Source organism: Acanthisitta chloris, unplaced genomic scaffold, assembly GCF_000695815.1.
Source record: "Acanthisitta chloris isolate BGI_N310 unplaced genomic scaffold, ASM69581v1 scaffold7551, whole genome shotgun sequence".
In the NCBI taxonomy this organism is placed as follows: domain Eukaryota; kingdom Metazoa; phylum Chordata; class Aves; order Passeriformes; family Acanthisittidae; genus Acanthisitta; species Acanthisitta chloris.
The window spans coordinates 10,751-28,614 of record NW_008654262.1 but is presented as its reverse complement, the minus strand read 5'-3'; the positions used below and the strand labels follow the sequence as shown (position 1 = coordinate 28,614).

The following is a 17,864-nucleotide window of genomic DNA, read 5'->3' as shown; positions in this document are numbered from 1 at the left end:
TGGAGCACCTCTCCTATGAGGACAGATGCTACTAGACTAGCCAGCTCTGGAAAGCAGGTGATCTAGATCCTGTCTGAGAATTTTAACATGCTTTCATATAGCCAAATACTACACCTGCCTATCTTTGGAATCACATCCTGAGAAAATCTGGGATTAGAGGACAATATAAGGAAACACAATTAAGGGAAATTTTTACACTTACCTTTGCTGGACAAAGCTGCAGTTGTGCTGTTAAATACAGTAAGGGCATAGTGGGGAGGCAAGGACCCTTTGCAAATGGCAGTGATAAAGGCATCTCTTGATGTTACAAGACCCAGTCTTCCACAAAGTGCAGCCATGGTCAATTCTGCTTTTAGAATATTTTCAGTAGCAGGTTCATCAGTGCTGGAAGAGTACATATTTTTCAGCAAGAATTAATCCAGAGCACAGAATCAGCTAATCAAAATCAAAAGCCATGAGAATATATACTTTAAACCTGTCAACACTATAAATACTTGTTGGAGAATGGCGGGACATAATCCTGGGAATGCATCTGGGGAAGGCTAAAAAGAGCAAGGACACAGTTCCCTGGGAACACACCTGGGAATGCAGTGTGTACAAGCAAGGCTCTGGAGATACTAACTTATATATAGATAGGGAGTAACTCAGCAGATGAGATGGCAGGGGCAAGTTGTCCTTGAGGGTGAGACAAACAAGTTTGAGAAAAAAGCTAGGAATGCAGCTGAGCCTGATAAGAGATAAGACACACAGCTGTGGCTACAAGCAGGGAGAGTACCTGAATCCTATCTTTAGAGCTTAGCCAATTCTAAATGATTGATAGTTGTATGCCTGTCCTGTATTGTATAAAAAAGAGCCTGTCGGACAATAAAGTTGGAGCTTGCTGTATCACCCACACGGAGTCGGCCACTTGCTTCCCCGCACGGAATCTTCACCTTTCCCAACAAATACTGAAGAGCAACCATAACCAATCAACAAAATTCTTCAGAACTATTTCTTCTGAAGTTCTTCTGAATTCTTCAGAACTTTAGATCTCAGTGACTTGGTAAAGGAGACTATGAGCAGGAATTTAAAACTAATTTCAGAAAATGGTGTTTGATAACAAAAGGATCTTTGAAAGAGACAATTAACTTACCATAGTTATTACCTAGTAAACAGCTTTTCCACTTTAAAGATTACATAGTACTAACAAGAACCAAGACATTACTTAATCTCTTATCTATAGTAATCAGGACATGGAATCGCTTCAATGTGTTCAAACATTCCATCAAAGTGAAAAGCAATAAAAATAATTTAAATAGTTTAAATGCAAGCCTTTTAAAATGCAATTCACTGTTTTACATTGAAATACATTAAAGGTTGATGCTAGACTTTTTGAGACTTCCGTGTCATCTATTCACTCAAGTCTAAGCCAGAAACCTGACTGCTCAGGTGCCATGAACAGCACTTAAGCTGACAAGTGTCAACTTGACCAGTATCAAAAGTCAGTTCAAAATATCACTTAGAATGTCATCTTAGAAAAATTAAGAGAAATGAAAGACCAGATACCTTGCATCCAGTAGGAGTGATAAAGCAGCCAGAAGACCACACCAACAAGCATTCACCATTTCTTCCCAGACGGCTCTGCTAACTTAAAAGAAATACATAAACTTTTTCATAGCAGAAACAGAATATTTCATTTAATAAGTCTAAATTATGTCATAAACAAAATGCTTGCCACTGCATCTTTTAAAGTGTGTTTTTATATATATGTTCAAAGAGACATATATGTGTATACAGAAACACCCTCACACCAGTACCATTTAAATAATCACAAGTAGCACTCCTAAAGTAAAAAAGCCACAAAGGCACTGCTTATTCTAAATGGCACCAAAAAAACCCCAAACCCAACTCAAAGTTATACATAACCATTTTTAATCTTTGTCTATAAAAATAAATGTTCAGAAGTGAAAAAACGTGGGACAAGAAACTCACTGAAACTTCGCAGTGAAGGAAATTCCCTGGTATTTATAATGCTCCATAATTTTTTTCATTGTTTTAATTTAATAGGGCAAAATACATCGGTCTATCAGTCGGGTAACTGCCTGAGCATTCACTCCCACAGCTCTCTCCCCATCCCGCCGTGCCAAGCCCCGGGCAGAGCCGGCGCTGCTGCAGCACCACGGAGAGCTCCCACTCGGAGGGGCACAGATTCTGCCTTTCCCTCTCCTCTCCCTCCGCAATTCCAATGCCTCCGCTCAAATTTCAGCCCTGCGGCCTCGGCTTCCTGCTGCACAAACCAAACTCACTCTCCAATACAAGTCTTTCTGCACGCACAGACTCCTACACAGACTCCTCACATACTGCACAAATAGAATCCTCCATTCATATCAGTTCTGCTTTTAAAGAAGTTCTTCCCTAAATACTTCAATCTGACTTAAAATCTCTCCATTAAAATGTTCATTCATCTTTTTATCTTGTTACTAGAAATACATTTTTCTTTTGATGTGGTCATAGAACTGCCACATTTCTGTCAGTCAGGCTGTCTCGTGACCCTGGATCTCGGTGTTAAACCAAAATTAAGGTCACAGGAAGGCAGAGTAGTAGTTCTAGTGAACAGAATGCCTGCTATTTTTCTCTCACATCCCATCTCCCCACCTATAAACCAGTATTAACAGACCATAACAAGTCCATGGCTAAGGTGTTATAGGACAGAATCAGAACATTAAGTCAAGGGGGTTTTTTATATGCTACTTCTGTTCCATGACAAACAAACCCAACAACACAAAACCACTTCATTACAAGTTTTTATATATAAATAACAAACAATAAATTTTCAAATACCTAGTTCTTTCTCTGACTGGTCAGATACAGACTGTGAATCTCGCTGCTCTGATGACTGTGCTGGTAACGATGTAGTCTCTGCTGCAGTTTGACTGATTGTTTCTGCATCTCCCAACTCTCCTTCAATCATGGTAGTGATACCACGGACAAGATCCAGTAAACAGTGAAATGCCACTGACATGGCATAGCCTTCAGTGATTGTAGGTGGCTCTACTTTGTCCAGCATTTCCAAACTAAAAAATGACAAGTAAATGCATAACAATACCATTGTTTTTAAAATCAATAATTAAAAATAAGATTTCAAATGAATGTTAAGTATAAACAGGCCTGAAATACCATCCTTCAAGATTTATAGCAACTCAAGAAAAAAATCCCTTAGGATGAATTCATCAAGCAGAAGAGTAAATTAGTCACTAAATAAAACAGTAACTGAAAGGGTACAAACCCTGAGTAGAGATCTGCAAATAAACATTTTATAAAATTAACACATATAAGTAAGCATCACTAAATGAACAATTCTACCTGTATAATTATTTTACTTAAAGGCAGTGCAACAGAACCTATTCAGAAGAATACAAGTACATAGGAACAACAGAGAAAGTACATCAGAAAGTCTTGACAGTGTGAACATAGTTATAATAAATTGAGAACAAGTCAGATGTTCCATTATCATTATCTTTGAGTCCATATTACTGGAAAAGCCTGTCATAGCTAGATATGATATGGCCAAATATTCATCACCTACTTGCACAGGTAAACAATGAAAGTTATTTGTACAAAGAGGAACTGTCTACAGGGTTCACTGCTGAAAACCATTAAAACATACTGCAGCCTCAGGGCCACTTTTCTTCATCTTTTACCTTAAAAGCACATAAAGAACTGCAGAATTACAAATCCAACAGGCAACAGACTGCAGCTGACACAGCAGCAGCATCTATACAAGCAGAGACAGCCTGTTACAAAAACTACCTGCTACACCAACAAACACTGTTCCATTATATACTCTACAAAGTACTCTTAAAACAGCTAGGCATTCCAGCTAAAATATACCATAGACACTTCTCTACTGCACTGTCACCACTCTTTTCTGCACAGAGGAAATCTTTCTTCTCCCACATATGTAACATTTCAATTATCTCTAATTTCCTGAAGATAGCTGCCTTAGATATCTGGGGGCACAGGTAAATCAAATGGTCAACATTTCACTCTCTATCTACAAATAAGTGTGAATATATATACAGGTCTAATTAAAATTATTAACAGGTTTTATAGCTACAAAAACAGGAAAAAAACCTACTGAATAAATTACATGAGTTGCTGCAGTTTGCATGGGAGTGGCAATGAAAAATCTGGAATAGTCTGTCTATTCCTCTTAAAAACACTTACTTCCTCATGTAAGGAGGAAGACAAAGTCTGGGAAAAGACAGGCCCACAGTAACAAAAACGTTCTGCCACCTGTGTTCATAATTCACAATTAAATTGTTGTGTAAAAGTATAAAATGTGGCCATTTTATGAAAATCTAATGGCAGCAGAAGAGAACCAGTGCTAGTATGTGACCTAATCTACAGTTACAGCAAGTCATCTCCTTATATTCGGGGACTACAGGCAAAAGTACAAGACAGGAGAAAAACTGCTGACCAGACATGGTTGCAACAAGTCTGTAATCTGATACAGAAGAAAAAAAATGCAAAAACTATGCAGAGGGAATCATGGAGTCACCCAAAGGATCCACGTGAAACACAAGCAAGTTTAGAGCGAGACAGGAGATTATGATGGTGACTGCAAGGTTCTTGAGCCAGTTAAGAACAGAATAAAGTAAGAAAAAAAGGACAAAAACAAGGAGGTTGTAGTAGCTGCTTACAGCACAAAGTAGCTTTCATCCACTTTTGTCAGGCAACCTAAAATAACATTCATGGCCACTGCTGGAACAAAAAGTCAAGTCAATACATACTAACATGTAACTAGCATGCAACATGCTAACTACTGAAATCTAAGGATTAATTTTTCCTCCTGCATCCCAAAGGTAGATGAAGGAGTTTCTGCCTTAATAAAACCCACCTTAGAGTCAGGCTATTTGCAGATTTCACTGAATGTCATGGTTGTACTCCTAATTTCCAGTTTGGGAGAGACTGATTCTCAATGGTTGACATGAAAAAGCTTCCACTGTTTCAAAACTAACACACTATTCACAGCTTTAAACTGAGAACACCATTTCCATCATACAAAGCCATGACAAAATAACTGGTCATTCAAAGAAGCATTCAGAGTCTAACCTTGGTTTATAAGTCAATATATTGTTTGGAATGACAACATTGCCAATACCCACCAAAATATCCTGTTCAATAACAACTGTAAATACAGGAAAACTAGTACAAGAAAGCTATTTTTCACTCCCACTGATTTCCCATTTGCTTAATGCCCCTAATGTCTGCCATTACACACTGCAGCAACAGATATTCCAGAATTGTTATATACTACAGTGAGGCCTAAAAGTGAAGAGTTAATACAGCAATAGTGTGGTTGACAACAACTACAACAGATGCTAAAGCCATAGGGGACATTTGAATAAGAATCCAAAGGATTCAGACAAAACAGCAAAAAGACAGAACATCTCATGGGACCAACAAAAAGAAAATAATTAATATGCCTCAATGACACTGAACGAAGACCTCAATATTCCCTAGTGAAAAACTTAAATCATCAAGTTGGAAACAAAAATATTTGCTATATATGTTTTCAAATACATAGAGGTACTTACTAGGTAGCTTTAGCACTGCCTTGTACTGTTACATTCAGGATGGGTATCCAAGTGCCTCTGTACTCAAAGGCAGGTAACACAGTTGCACCCCCTCCCATTCCAAGCACTCCTGGAGTAGTTTGTGCTGAGCCAGTATTCCCTGATGCATTGCTTCCTGTTCAGAAAAACAAAGTGATATAATGAACCAAACTAATTGTAGTGATCAGCAGACATCCTTTTCCTACATTTAATTTTTGAGACACCAGGATTAATGTGAAAACACCCTATTCAGTGATAAAAACTACACATAAACTATTCTAGAGTTCCCCCTGCTGTCCAAAACATGATCTTATGTGCAGTTGATTGATGCCAACTGCCTAGTTTTCAGTCAGAAGAAAATGTATCTGTGAAAGGCACAGCAACATTCAGAACATTTTGTGAACAAATCAAACTTACACAGTCTCGATAAAACAACATACATTTTAGTGAAGAGTGAGACAGATATTTAAAAGCTAAGGATTATTTGAATACCTGCATCTAGAACTCAGTAGTCAGAGAGGCTTATTATTCCAAGAACAAACTTTTAAGATTTCAGAAATGCAAGAGTCTCAGGAAGAGACTCGAACAGAACAGCAACACTTCAATCTGTTCCATGCCAATGTAGAATAAAACAAACCATGTCAGGAAGAGCTGACAATGTGCCAACCAACACCTAGGAAGGAAGAAATTTTGGTTCCAACTGAAGAAGCCAAAAAAAGCAGATAAAAGGACAAGGAATTCTATATATATACACTTCCTACATACAGAAGGAGGTCTATACTTCCTAGGAGGAGGTCCCACATGTTCAGATTCTCTCTGTACAGACAACAGAAAGAGAGGGCAGAGTCCCCATGAAGGATACTCACAGCACCTAATACCTCAGTGTAACTGTCATCAGAATTTATTATTACAAAAAAATGCTGGGGGGAAAAAAAAAGATAGTAAGAACAAGGCTTTACCAGTTTGGTTTGGTGTTGCTGATGCGTTTCCTGTGCTTGGTACAAGAAACAGTGACTGGATGAAGGACCCCAGTGCATTCACAATATCACGGAAAACTTTAGTGGAATGTTGCTTCATATCATATGACTGGCAAAAGGACCTGGAAAGGATTTTACAGAACAGGATGCATTTGACAAGTTGGGGACTAAAGGTGTATTTTAACAGCAACTTCCCCCCCTTCCCAAACCGTAGACTAAATGCATGTTTTAACAGCAAACACTTAGGTAAACAATAATAACTTTAGGCAAATGCTTCTTTGATACTGGTAAGTTTGCAAAAAGGGTCTGAAATATTGAAATAACTGTAATTCAGTCCTTCCTGGATAATAAGCATTGCCCAATGCATTATAAAAAATTATCATGAAGAGCTTATTATATTTAAGTTTCTACATATTTACAATGTTTGAGGAAGCACTTTCCATCAGAGAAAAAAGTATTTCTTACATTTTATGTAAAAGTGAAACTCAGTATATGTAGTACCTTAATAGCTGAGGCTGCACACAAAGTCTGTGAATAGATTCTACTGCAACAGCTCTTAGCCACTGTGGCTTGTCTGCATCCAGAAACTTAACCAGCAATGACAGAAAGATTTCACATTCTGTTACCTGAAAGATATACTTTCTAGTAAATAAATTATAAGAAAAAGCCTCCTAGAAGATATTTTCTTAAAAAGAATTCACTTTCATCATACAAGTCTTATCACAGCAAGTTTTGTACAGGGTCTAAAAAAATCTCTTGAACAAGCATTTACTCAAAATTATATAAAATAATAATTATTATGACCCAATAATCATAATATTTTTCACAAGCTAAAACACATGCAATTGAATTGAAAGAGTTAAATTCCTCAGACACCGCAATAAAACATTTGTTACAGTAAATGAAACAGAAAAATATCTTTTTTAGCAAGTATCTAAAATTCAGGATGTAAGAACAGGTGAATAAGTGTTTTTCTACACACATTCTGTCAACAGCTTTAGCAACATAAGTCAAAAGCCTCTTAGAAAGCACTAAAAAGGCACAGAAGTTATCATTATCTAAAGCCAGACAAACAACATAAGATCAAAACGTTCCTAAAACCTTAAATGAAAGGGAGTTAAGTCCCAAAAAGACAACAGATAATCTACTATGAAATCCATACAAGTCTATGTTGAACAAAATATATACATTTTCTATATATTTCACATAAACACAAATACACGTGAGAGGAAAAGAATATTTAGACTTTTCTTCCACTTTCAACAGTTCCAAGAAGTAATCAATACTACTACTGATTGCCGTATTGGTGTGTGTGTGTATATATATATATAAACAAAATTGCATAAAGAAAATTTGAACATATTCTTACCAGCAAACTGTAAAACTGTTTAATCAAAACAGAAACTACTCTCAGCAAACGCATACAGATGGGGAAGTATGGTTTTTCCACTGGTGCTGGGGAAGATGATGTGCTGGAACCTTGCCTGAATTTGATATTTGGGGAGAAAAGCTTTATAACAAGAGGGCATACCCTTTCTTTAAGAAGAAAACTAAACTCCTGATGCTGAAAAAGAAAACAGAACAAGGTATAAGCAGATATTCTTTAATTGCTATGAGTAGCTCTGACTGTGCATCTTATTTACATTTATTGCTACGATCAAGCAAGTCTGAAGTCATGCAAATCTTGGTGTGAATTACACACTCAAGAAATGAAAAGGAAGAAGTACAGACACCATTATAAAGCTACCAAAAAAACATGATGAAATGACAACGATCAGCTTCATACCATGTATCCCTCCACTAGTATTCTGCAAGTTGAAATAGGCTGCTAATACATCATTTCTTATATATTTAATTTTTAAATTTAGCTGCTGGCAGCTAAAACTTGTTATTGTAGAATCATGGTGCATTTATATGCACTAGATACATGCAATTCACAGTCATGGTTCTTGCTGCTGTACAAGTAGGGTGAGGCTTATGTTTTCATAGAAATAACAATGCCACAAACTAAGTTACAGAGCTGTCATAAATCAGGCACGATAAGAAAATGCATCTTTGCAGGAGATATAAATAGCAAAACAAAAAGTGAAACATGCTTTACAAAATGCACAAACACAAATAAAATGTTTGGGAATAGAAAAACATGGGCAATAAATACAGAGAACCTTTCTACTAAAAAAAAAAGTAACAGCTACAAGTCCTTCTGGAAAATAGAATTCATGCTAAATTAAAGAGGAGTTAATGAAGTTAAGTTTTACTACCTATGTGAACAGAAGTCTTCCTATTTTTCCTCCAAGAACTACTCACTTGTAAAAATACTTGTGGAAAGTCATTGAGGACTGACTCAAGAAGTTCAAGTCCAAATGTTCGGGTCATTTCTGTCATACCAACGAGCCAGTAGGGAGCATCAGCATTAACTAACTGACACAGATCCTTAAAAAGAAACACAGTAATATTTACATACTCTGCACAGCATAAGCTTTCCAAATATTTACATGCTGTCTCTCATTTGTAACGAGTTACTTCTCAATTTCAACCTAATTTCTCCTCAAATACTTCTTTTACATAAATTACTAAGCAAACTTTAGAAAGAAATTTTAAACTTTGCTGGTATCCTTGTAGCAATTCTGTTCGTTCCTGTGCTCAAAAATATCTCAAGAGCAGTGAATTTGCTGAGGCAGTTAGATTTTTATTGGTGTGATGAATACAACTACTACTTCTCATTATAGCTTGCCCTTAATGTACAATACCAAGCACAAGAAACAGGACTGAACTATAGCAACAGTGTTTGGCTCCCAGAAATAAGAATCTTGAATCTAATGCAGACATGCATGCTTAGCTATTATTCAAGAATTTTAGTGAAACATCTTCCAAGGCTACTTTGTCTTCATTTTCCAGTCATCCTCCTGTGATACAGCATATCATCACCAATTACAATGAATATGCATAAGAAAGCCTGAGGCCCTGGTAAAGGACCTTGTCAACATGCCAATGGCAGATTTTTTTAAATTTCTTACAGAGATGTAGAAGCACCCAATCATAACTGCAAATATCTAAGTATATGCTCCCCAACTACCTGAAAAAGCATGTATGCATCCTTAGCACATGGCTTCAGTGTGCTGACAGATCTTCTGTTACTATTTCCTTGAACTGCAACTGGCTGGTCGATATTATCTGTGTGAAAAACAAACCAAGGTTTTTTGAAGAGAGGGACTGTTGAAAATCAAGTACACATGAAGTGTTCTTACAAAAAGATTCTAGAATGGCCAGGTAATTCTTCTGCAACTTAGTGTGTCTACAGTAACAAACATTAGCTTGACTACCAAAGATTATCAATACCAAGCACTTCTTTCCAGCACATGTTCTCTTCAAAACCACTAGTGCCATGTATTTCACACTACGTAATCTAAGTTACCTTCATCTTCGACACCCTCACTTTGTGCTCCTACACAGTGCTAACATGAAAACCAGTTCTTACAGCTCAAAAAAAAAAAAAAAAATCCAGGTTTTATATATTGCTGTACTACCTTGAACTGACACAATGGCTCAGGACTTAATCTCCTTTAAATACAAGTAAATGTATTAAAAAAAAACCAGTAAAAATTAACGATGTCTGTGATTTTTTTTAATAACACGGACAGACATTTTACTACTTCATGTGAAAAAGAGACATTTGATGGGTATCCAAAAAGCAGGTCAACAAAAGCAAGCTGAGTGAGCAGTATGCCCAACCTTTGTATCTCTCATCCTCAGCGACGACTCTCTCGAACACAACAGTGACCACCTGCCGCACCGTGGCTGCCGCGGTGTTATTTGTGATATTGTCCTTTGTGAAGTGCAAGCGGAAACAAAGTACAATCGCCTGAAAGGAAAAAAAATAGAAACAAAACCACCTTACAACAAGACATTTCATCTTTTAGCCAAGAGTCAAAGAGGCTGACTGACTGAGGAATTATGGTTTTCGCTAGTTTGTCAAAAGATTGCTTGAAAAAAAATAATTTCAATAGTTTTAAATTTGAAGAACCAAAATAAGTTTTATGGATGACACTAGACAAAAATCCCTTTTGTAATTATCCCTAAAGGTAATCTAAAAATGGTATTAACTGAAAACATGATGATGCACCAGTACATGTCATCGCACAAAGAATACACAGTAATCATCACATGGAACAACTTGTACAAATATTAACATAAAAAGGACATTAGGACTATAAGGTTAATCACAGAAAGGTCAGTCAACTCCAAAGCTAACATTCCATTCATCTCCCACATTAAATCACAATACTTTGACAATGGTGTTGCCACAACAGCTATTATTCCTCTTCAAGGTGCACATTTTAATGTGTTACTGTGCTAGCAGTGGCCACAATACTGCTTCCCATTGGATTTCATTATTACCTCTAACTCATAGTTTAATAGTTACTTATGTTACAATGAATTTTGAAAATTACCATCTGTCCGTGTGTTGAAACCTGCATTTCTTGTTCTTTTGTCCTTATTCTGTGTTCTTGAACTTGCAAGAACTTCTACCACACCCAACCATAGCACTACATGCTCCAAGCCATGCAAGATTCAGAATTCTCTTATGCTTCTTTTTCAGAGATTTGTGGACTCTGCTCAGACTGTACTCACATGTTAGTTTGAAATCCTACAGCTCAATTGTACACCTCTGAACTTTTAGAAGATACTGCATGATTCTCTAGGTTAATCTTACAGTAGTGCCTGTAGTAAGGGGCTTTTCAAGATGGTTTACCTCCAATTTTCTTAATTTAAATCAGTCAAGCTGAAACATGAATATGCAATATATGTCTTGCTCAAACTGACTTTCTAGAATGTAATCTAGAAGAGGAATTTACTTTAAGCAGAGCATCAATTCACAGATGGGTAAACAATGCTGTTTCTTTCAAGAGTAGTATCTTATAATTTAAGATTAAAATGGATCAGAATATTTACTTTTTTAATTGAAATGTAATATAGAAAATGGTTCACGTTTAAAATTATGCAGTAAAGTTATTCAGTTATGACTGAAAGAGCAATAACTGGTCTGCTTTCAAAAGAGATTTAAGGCAGGGGAAAAGCATCTTCTTTTAATATTTTTCTATTAGAGCAGTTCAAGCATTAGCCCAGTGTTTATATTTCAAGTTCCCATAAAGTCAGAAATGTATTATTGCAAAGGAACTATAAAACAGATAGAAAAGGAAGCTAGAAGAAATCCTGCTCTCCATGTCTAGCCATAAAGACAATAAGGACACAACAGAATCAAGAAAGGCCCCCCCCTTCCATTATTTTCATATGCTTCATATGTACATTTTCTCCCTGCTTTTCCTCTTGGATAATGTAAGCACTATAGCTGGTACTAACAAATCCTTACCTTGGACAGTGCTTCATCATGCACAACTGTGTTGGTTGTTAAAAGTACAAGAACTGTCTGGAGCAATTTAAGTTCTTCAAGACTATTCTCCATCAGTTGCCAAAGCATATTAATAATGTTTCCTGCTGCAGCCTACAAAGAAATGATTTTTTGCCAAGAATTAAGATGTTTACATACTGGTATATCATGTGTACACAGGTAAGAGTATCACTGTCATTAAAGGCATGCCATAACTGAATGTGGCTGTTCATCTACACCATAGCACTACGTTGAGAATATAAAGCCAATTTCATTGTCACAAGCTTCCCAAAGTATTTTTAAAGAATTGACAGCAGAAATCTCTTAATATATAGTCCAAATTAAAGTGTGTACTTCATTTTCTACTTGGAAATATAGAAGACACAGTATAAAATTCATTCCTATCGGAGGAAAACCAGTGTAATTTTACAACATGCAAGCACAACTGAAGGTGTATTTTGACTTCTTAACACACTATATAAGCAACATCATAATATATCATGACATTTACAGCTGCAGAAAATGTGCATCCATTTTATCTTATTTTTAAAAGTAAATTGTAACAAAACCGTAATTATTACACAGTATATTTTGGGGATGCAACTTTAAGAACTGTATTTATCAAGAAGCATTACATGTTCTGCTCCTGCAATGCAAGAATGTAAACTAAATGAGCTGCTTTCAATTTTCATTGATTTCCTTCCAGAAGTTACTGATGTTCTGATGTTTCCTCACTTTTTTTTTTAATGGTCTAAAAGGTTTTCTTTATATTACTGCAGAACAGTTATGAGTAAAATGTTTTGCAGACTATGTTCATTGTAACGTAAACAGACTCCCCCCCAACAAAATTTGCTTTCAGTCGGAGGCCTGTGTTTCTCACCCTGAAATATTTCTGGTTTTATAAAAAGATGGATCTTACCTCTGAAACAACTTCATGGGACATAAGCCTCTGTATAGCTGCTAGACACAACTGAGTAATCTTTGGTTCCTTTGTTCCACAACCCATCAGAAAAGGCTGAACTACCTCAGAGCTGTTCTCTTTCAATGCTTTCAAAGAGAGATATGGGAGCAGTCAATGTTTAATTCATTGAAGAATACAATGCAAAATTTGTTAATCGCACATATTAACAAAGAGCAATCTCCAGCCTTAGAAATTCGGGATTTACACTTGCCCCGCAGGGAAAAGCTAAATGAAGATAACCACTGAGCAGACACAGCTCACTTCCACAGTGACACTGGCTGAGGCTGAAATCCCAAGCACCTTCTCCCTTATACTCTCATGGGACTTTGTCTTTCCAAATCCAGAACATCCACTTAGAGTCCATTTGGTTAGCAAGAAGCTGTAAGGTTCAGCCAACCCCAGAGCTCTCTCTGGCCTTACTGCAGGAACCAGATTCAGGCTGACAGCTTTCTCCTGCTCTGCTTCACCTCAGCACCTAAAGCAAAAGCAACACAGTGTGGCACAGAACGACATACCAAAGCACATGGCATGAAGGGGAAGAGAGAACTGTCGCTGACAAAACAGCAGGAGAAAGAGACTGGAGTGCTGATATCATGTGTACGCTCACCTGGCTGTGAATTTGTTAATTAGTGTTTTAGTGACAAAGGGTAGCTTCTTAAAATGAAGTTTTGTCAGGAAAAAACACCTGTTTCATGAACTTCTCTCTCCCCACCTTTTTTTTTTTTTTTTTTTTTATTTAGGAGAAAAAGCTTTACAATAAATATAACATTCTACACTGACATTTTAAAAAAGTTTTCCCCATAGAAGTAATTTGAGATAGCTGATATAATCTTAACAAAAAGCTATTAAAATATGAAAAATAAGAAAGGAAAGCATGACTGATGAGTGCTTTTCTGTTTGCAAGCACGGCTGTTGATTCATGCAAACTTTTAAGTCTTTAGCTGCTCATCACTGTTTCAGACACTAAAAATTTCCTCACAGCTGAAAGTTCAATGTGTGTTCTTACAAAGAATGTCATACACAGTGTTTTAGTCTATGTGTAATAGAAGAAATGTGTTAATGAAAAGCTTCACACACTTTTCAGAGCACAGAGCTTACTACAAACAAACAAAATATACATTCTCACATAACAATTCAAACATGATCTTTTTTATTGAGCAATTTGAAGTTTGGCTTATTATTAAGTATCACTACAACTAATTTTGGGAAAAAACAATAAAACATCAAGGTAAACACTACAATAATATACTTTAGTAGTATTTTCCAAATGAAGCACTAACCAACATGACTCAGAAGTTAGAACAGGCCAGTATAAATTATAAATGCCAACTTTTGATAAGGTAATCGTTCTTACAGGGTGATATCAACACACACACTGTCCAGTGTTGTCAGCCTCTTCAGAGCCAGCACAGGCTCAATGTCCAGCTGACAGAGGCTGATCTTACAGCAAATGCCTAATCAAAACCAATGAAAAGGTCAGCATAAATGTGAATGAACACACAGGTTCACTGTCTGTATAACAATCTGTTTTGATTTCAACAGGTTAACTTAACTATGAAGCAAATAAACCTGCATTTAAAATACACAATAAACCCTACCCTCCCATACCATTCCTTTCTGAAACACTCCATGATCTTCAAAGAAATAAAAAGCAATGACATTGATACTTCATGGATACAACATCATTTGTTCCTGATTAAGACATGTAATTTAGCCATCTAATTGCCAGTGTCTGCATGTAAGCAACGTGTCTTAAACTGCCTTTATAGACTATGAACACCTGCAACACATGGCCAACAGAGCCTAGAGAGCTCTAACATGGGCACAAATGTGTCTTCACTCATAAATTTCTGAACTAACACTAAATTCTAGCAGTCAAGCAGAAAAAGGCATGCAACTTTTTTCAAAAGATACTACGAAACATTATTTTTAACATGAGACTGAAGATATAGTTCTGAATGGCAAAAATTGCATGAGTTAATAATAAAAAGACAAAGAAAAATTTAAACTTTTTATAGTATGCTTTTCTATATAATTTCACAACAGAATCTCTACAAGTATCTTGACTTTATGAAGGTGAAAAAATAATGTTTTGTAGTTCTGGTTTGGTATCAATCTGAGTCAGAGTCTGATGATCCTACTGTGTCCCCTCCAACTCAGAATAGCCCATGATTCTTTGATCCTGTGACCGCATTAGCTTCAGTCTTAAAACACACAAAAATTTTATTATATCCAGGTCTGCTTCCATTTTGCTACCAATTTATGACAGAGTATATTAAAAAAGAAACCTGTCTTAATGAACCATAACAAAAAAAGTTTTGGGAAAGTAAAACTTACTCTTTCGTTCCATCAGCAAGATTATAATTCTAATCTTTTTAAAGAACTTCTAGAACACAAGTATGAATTGCACATCTCAGAGCCATGTGGAAATAATTTCTCAGATCTCCTGTGATATAAAGCACAAGCTTTTTCCTCCCTTGGAACTACTCAAATTTATGTACAGACTGCCAAGAATGAAGACACTGAAACTGCTCATCTTTTCCAAGAGAAAGATGTTAGATCAATGACCTCAGAGTTCTGGCAGGCTAAACACATCCTGCCAGACATAATAAAGATCTTTAAGATTTTAGTAAATATTTTAAGACTGCATCTATTTTCCTAAAAATGATAATCCTGCACAATGTAATGCTTCAAGAAAGCATCAGGCCACTGTATTCAAAACAATCTGATACAGTTGTTCTTATCTATTTTAGTGAAATGACAGTTTACATCAAATAATTAAAAAACCATATCCTGATCAAAATATTTATTTGTATTACTAGAATGTCTAGTATATATTCCTAAATCAGCTAGCAGCCAAAAAGTATCTACTTCACTAGATTTCACAATTACAGTAGCTTTTTGCAGCTTTATTACTACTCAAGTATACATGCTACCTTCCTTCAAGAAATTATAAATAGCAGATAGGTGACAGTATCTTGACATTAACTTATCTATAAGATTAGGTTACTACTGATACCTCAAAAAATACAAGAGTCCATAAAGAACTGAGACTATTTAATGACATTGTGATTAAACTGTGGAATGTTAGGACAATGTGCAGGCAAAGTACCTTTTCCTAGTATAAAACTGCAGAACAGAGGGGGGGAAAATGTTATTATTCCATTAGCAAAGATTAATTAATCAAAATAACTTTTAGGACCTGCTGGTTTTCCAAACCTCCTAACAACAAATCTGCGCAATTTCTTGATTAAGGAAACAAATACCAAGTACATTCTAGTTTAAACTTTCCAAAGAAGAAGTATGTGAAATACTCACCAACTACCAAAACGTGTTCCCTCAAAAATCAAGGAGTCTGCCAATTCATGCCCAAATTTAAGGACTTTTCACGTCCCTTCACTTTGAAGTGAAAATTAAAAACCAAACAATTTTGCAGAAATACAAGCTAGCGTTCAAAAATATGAACTTCTTTACACAGTAATATGCCAAAGAATGTTGACAGCTTCCCAAATGTCTAACTAGAGTTTTCCCTAGTTCATTTGTGTATTTCGACATAGCTGACATTACCTGGCATAGTTTTCCCACTTATGTCAGCATTCATGACAGCAGTAAAAACAAAGAAAATAAACAAATAAAAAAGAGGCATTAAAGTGAAATATTGAAGAGTGGGACTGTTACTTCAAGTAATTCTAGGAAATGCCTCCTTAACAATATCTGGTTTACACACCTCAAAACAAGCTATGATTTTACATCTATTTCATCAGACCTTCCACATAACCTAGCATTTCAAGGATTTTGACTACAGCTGGGGTAGACACACAAATATTAATGCAGGGACATTCAAATATGGCCAAAGTCTTTACCAGCAACTGGCAAGAAACCACCAATTTACATACTATTTTATAAAGCTCAAGACAGTCTGATATACTGTTTTAAGCACTTACAAAACTGCAACTCACAAGATACTCCTGTCCCTCACGGCATTGGTACATTTTTAAAATTAATGACCTTGTCCAGATTAAGATGGATTTTTGCCTGCTATGCACAAGTCCCCAAAGGCTGGACTCTCCTACTAAATACACTGAGGAGGATCATACTGCAGAACTCCACGCAGAGCACTCAACAACAGCTGTGGTGAACACAGACAGGGATTAAAACACTGAGATTTCCAAGTCTTTCATGTTATTTTTCTAAGTGGATGATTGCTTTTGTAGAGCATCAACTAAAATGGAGCCATTCCTCAGCACCTAACATGAAACACAAGTAGTATTAAAAGACTTTTAGGCTACTGGATTTTTTGCTAGGTGCCCAAAAGTAAAGCATCACTGATACAGCACATGCTAAAAGACATGTAGTATTATTAAGACATATTCAAGACATCTTTTTAACATCTTGATCTGTAACTCAGTTTTATTTTTTCCCACTGCACTGCAAATCATTACCTGCCAAAATATCAGTGTTCTGTGCAGCTATTGTTTTCACTTTTATTATTCCGGATTCAGCAGCCTGGAAGAGAAGAAAATAAGTAGTTTAGATGCTATTTCATACATCAATATCTGGAAAGAAATAATATAGTAGATAAATAAAAAGGTATAATCTCAGAGCAAAAAATGGTTTTGTACTGCTTTCAGTAAGCAGAGCTAATGCAGAAGTGAAATCTTTGCAGCTGCTGGAATTCTTTTCCAGAATTCCCCAGGAAGGGTTATATTCAGAATTTTTAGAAATCATGATTCTTACTGCATTACTTCCAAGCCCTATGAATGCAAAGAAAAATCACCAGTAAGCATAAACACTGTTACATAGTCTCTGTACAGCTTCAAACTATGAATATAAAACTTAAACCCATTTTCCCATAGATCTTGACTCCCACATACCCTATTCAAATTAATCCAGAGTGGTACCACAAAGGTATCTTACTAAAAATACTCTCTGTTCTTCCC

At 36.1% G+C, this 17,864-nt stretch overlaps 1 protein-coding gene across 1 annotated transcript; it reads right to left on the bottom strand.

The window, feature by feature from the left end:
• Positions 1 to 202: 202 nt before the first annotated feature.
• On the bottom strand, positions 203 to 17,439 carry LOC103810513 (protein MON2 homolog; the record flags this gene model as incomplete). The annotated part of the gene is made up of 13 exons (XM_009083417.1): positions 203 to 384; positions 1,546 to 1,627; positions 2,821 to 3,053; positions 5,580 to 5,733; positions 6,557 to 6,696; positions 7,076 to 7,200; positions 7,944 to 8,138; positions 8,882 to 9,007; positions 9,651 to 9,748; positions 10,307 to 10,436; positions 11,946 to 12,077; positions 12,883 to 13,010; positions 17,367 to 17,439. Coding segments are annotated over 13 exons (1,798 nt in total), but the record flags the coding sequence as incomplete, so codon positions are not given.
• Between the last annotated feature and the right edge of the window lie 425 nt (positions 17,440 to 17,864).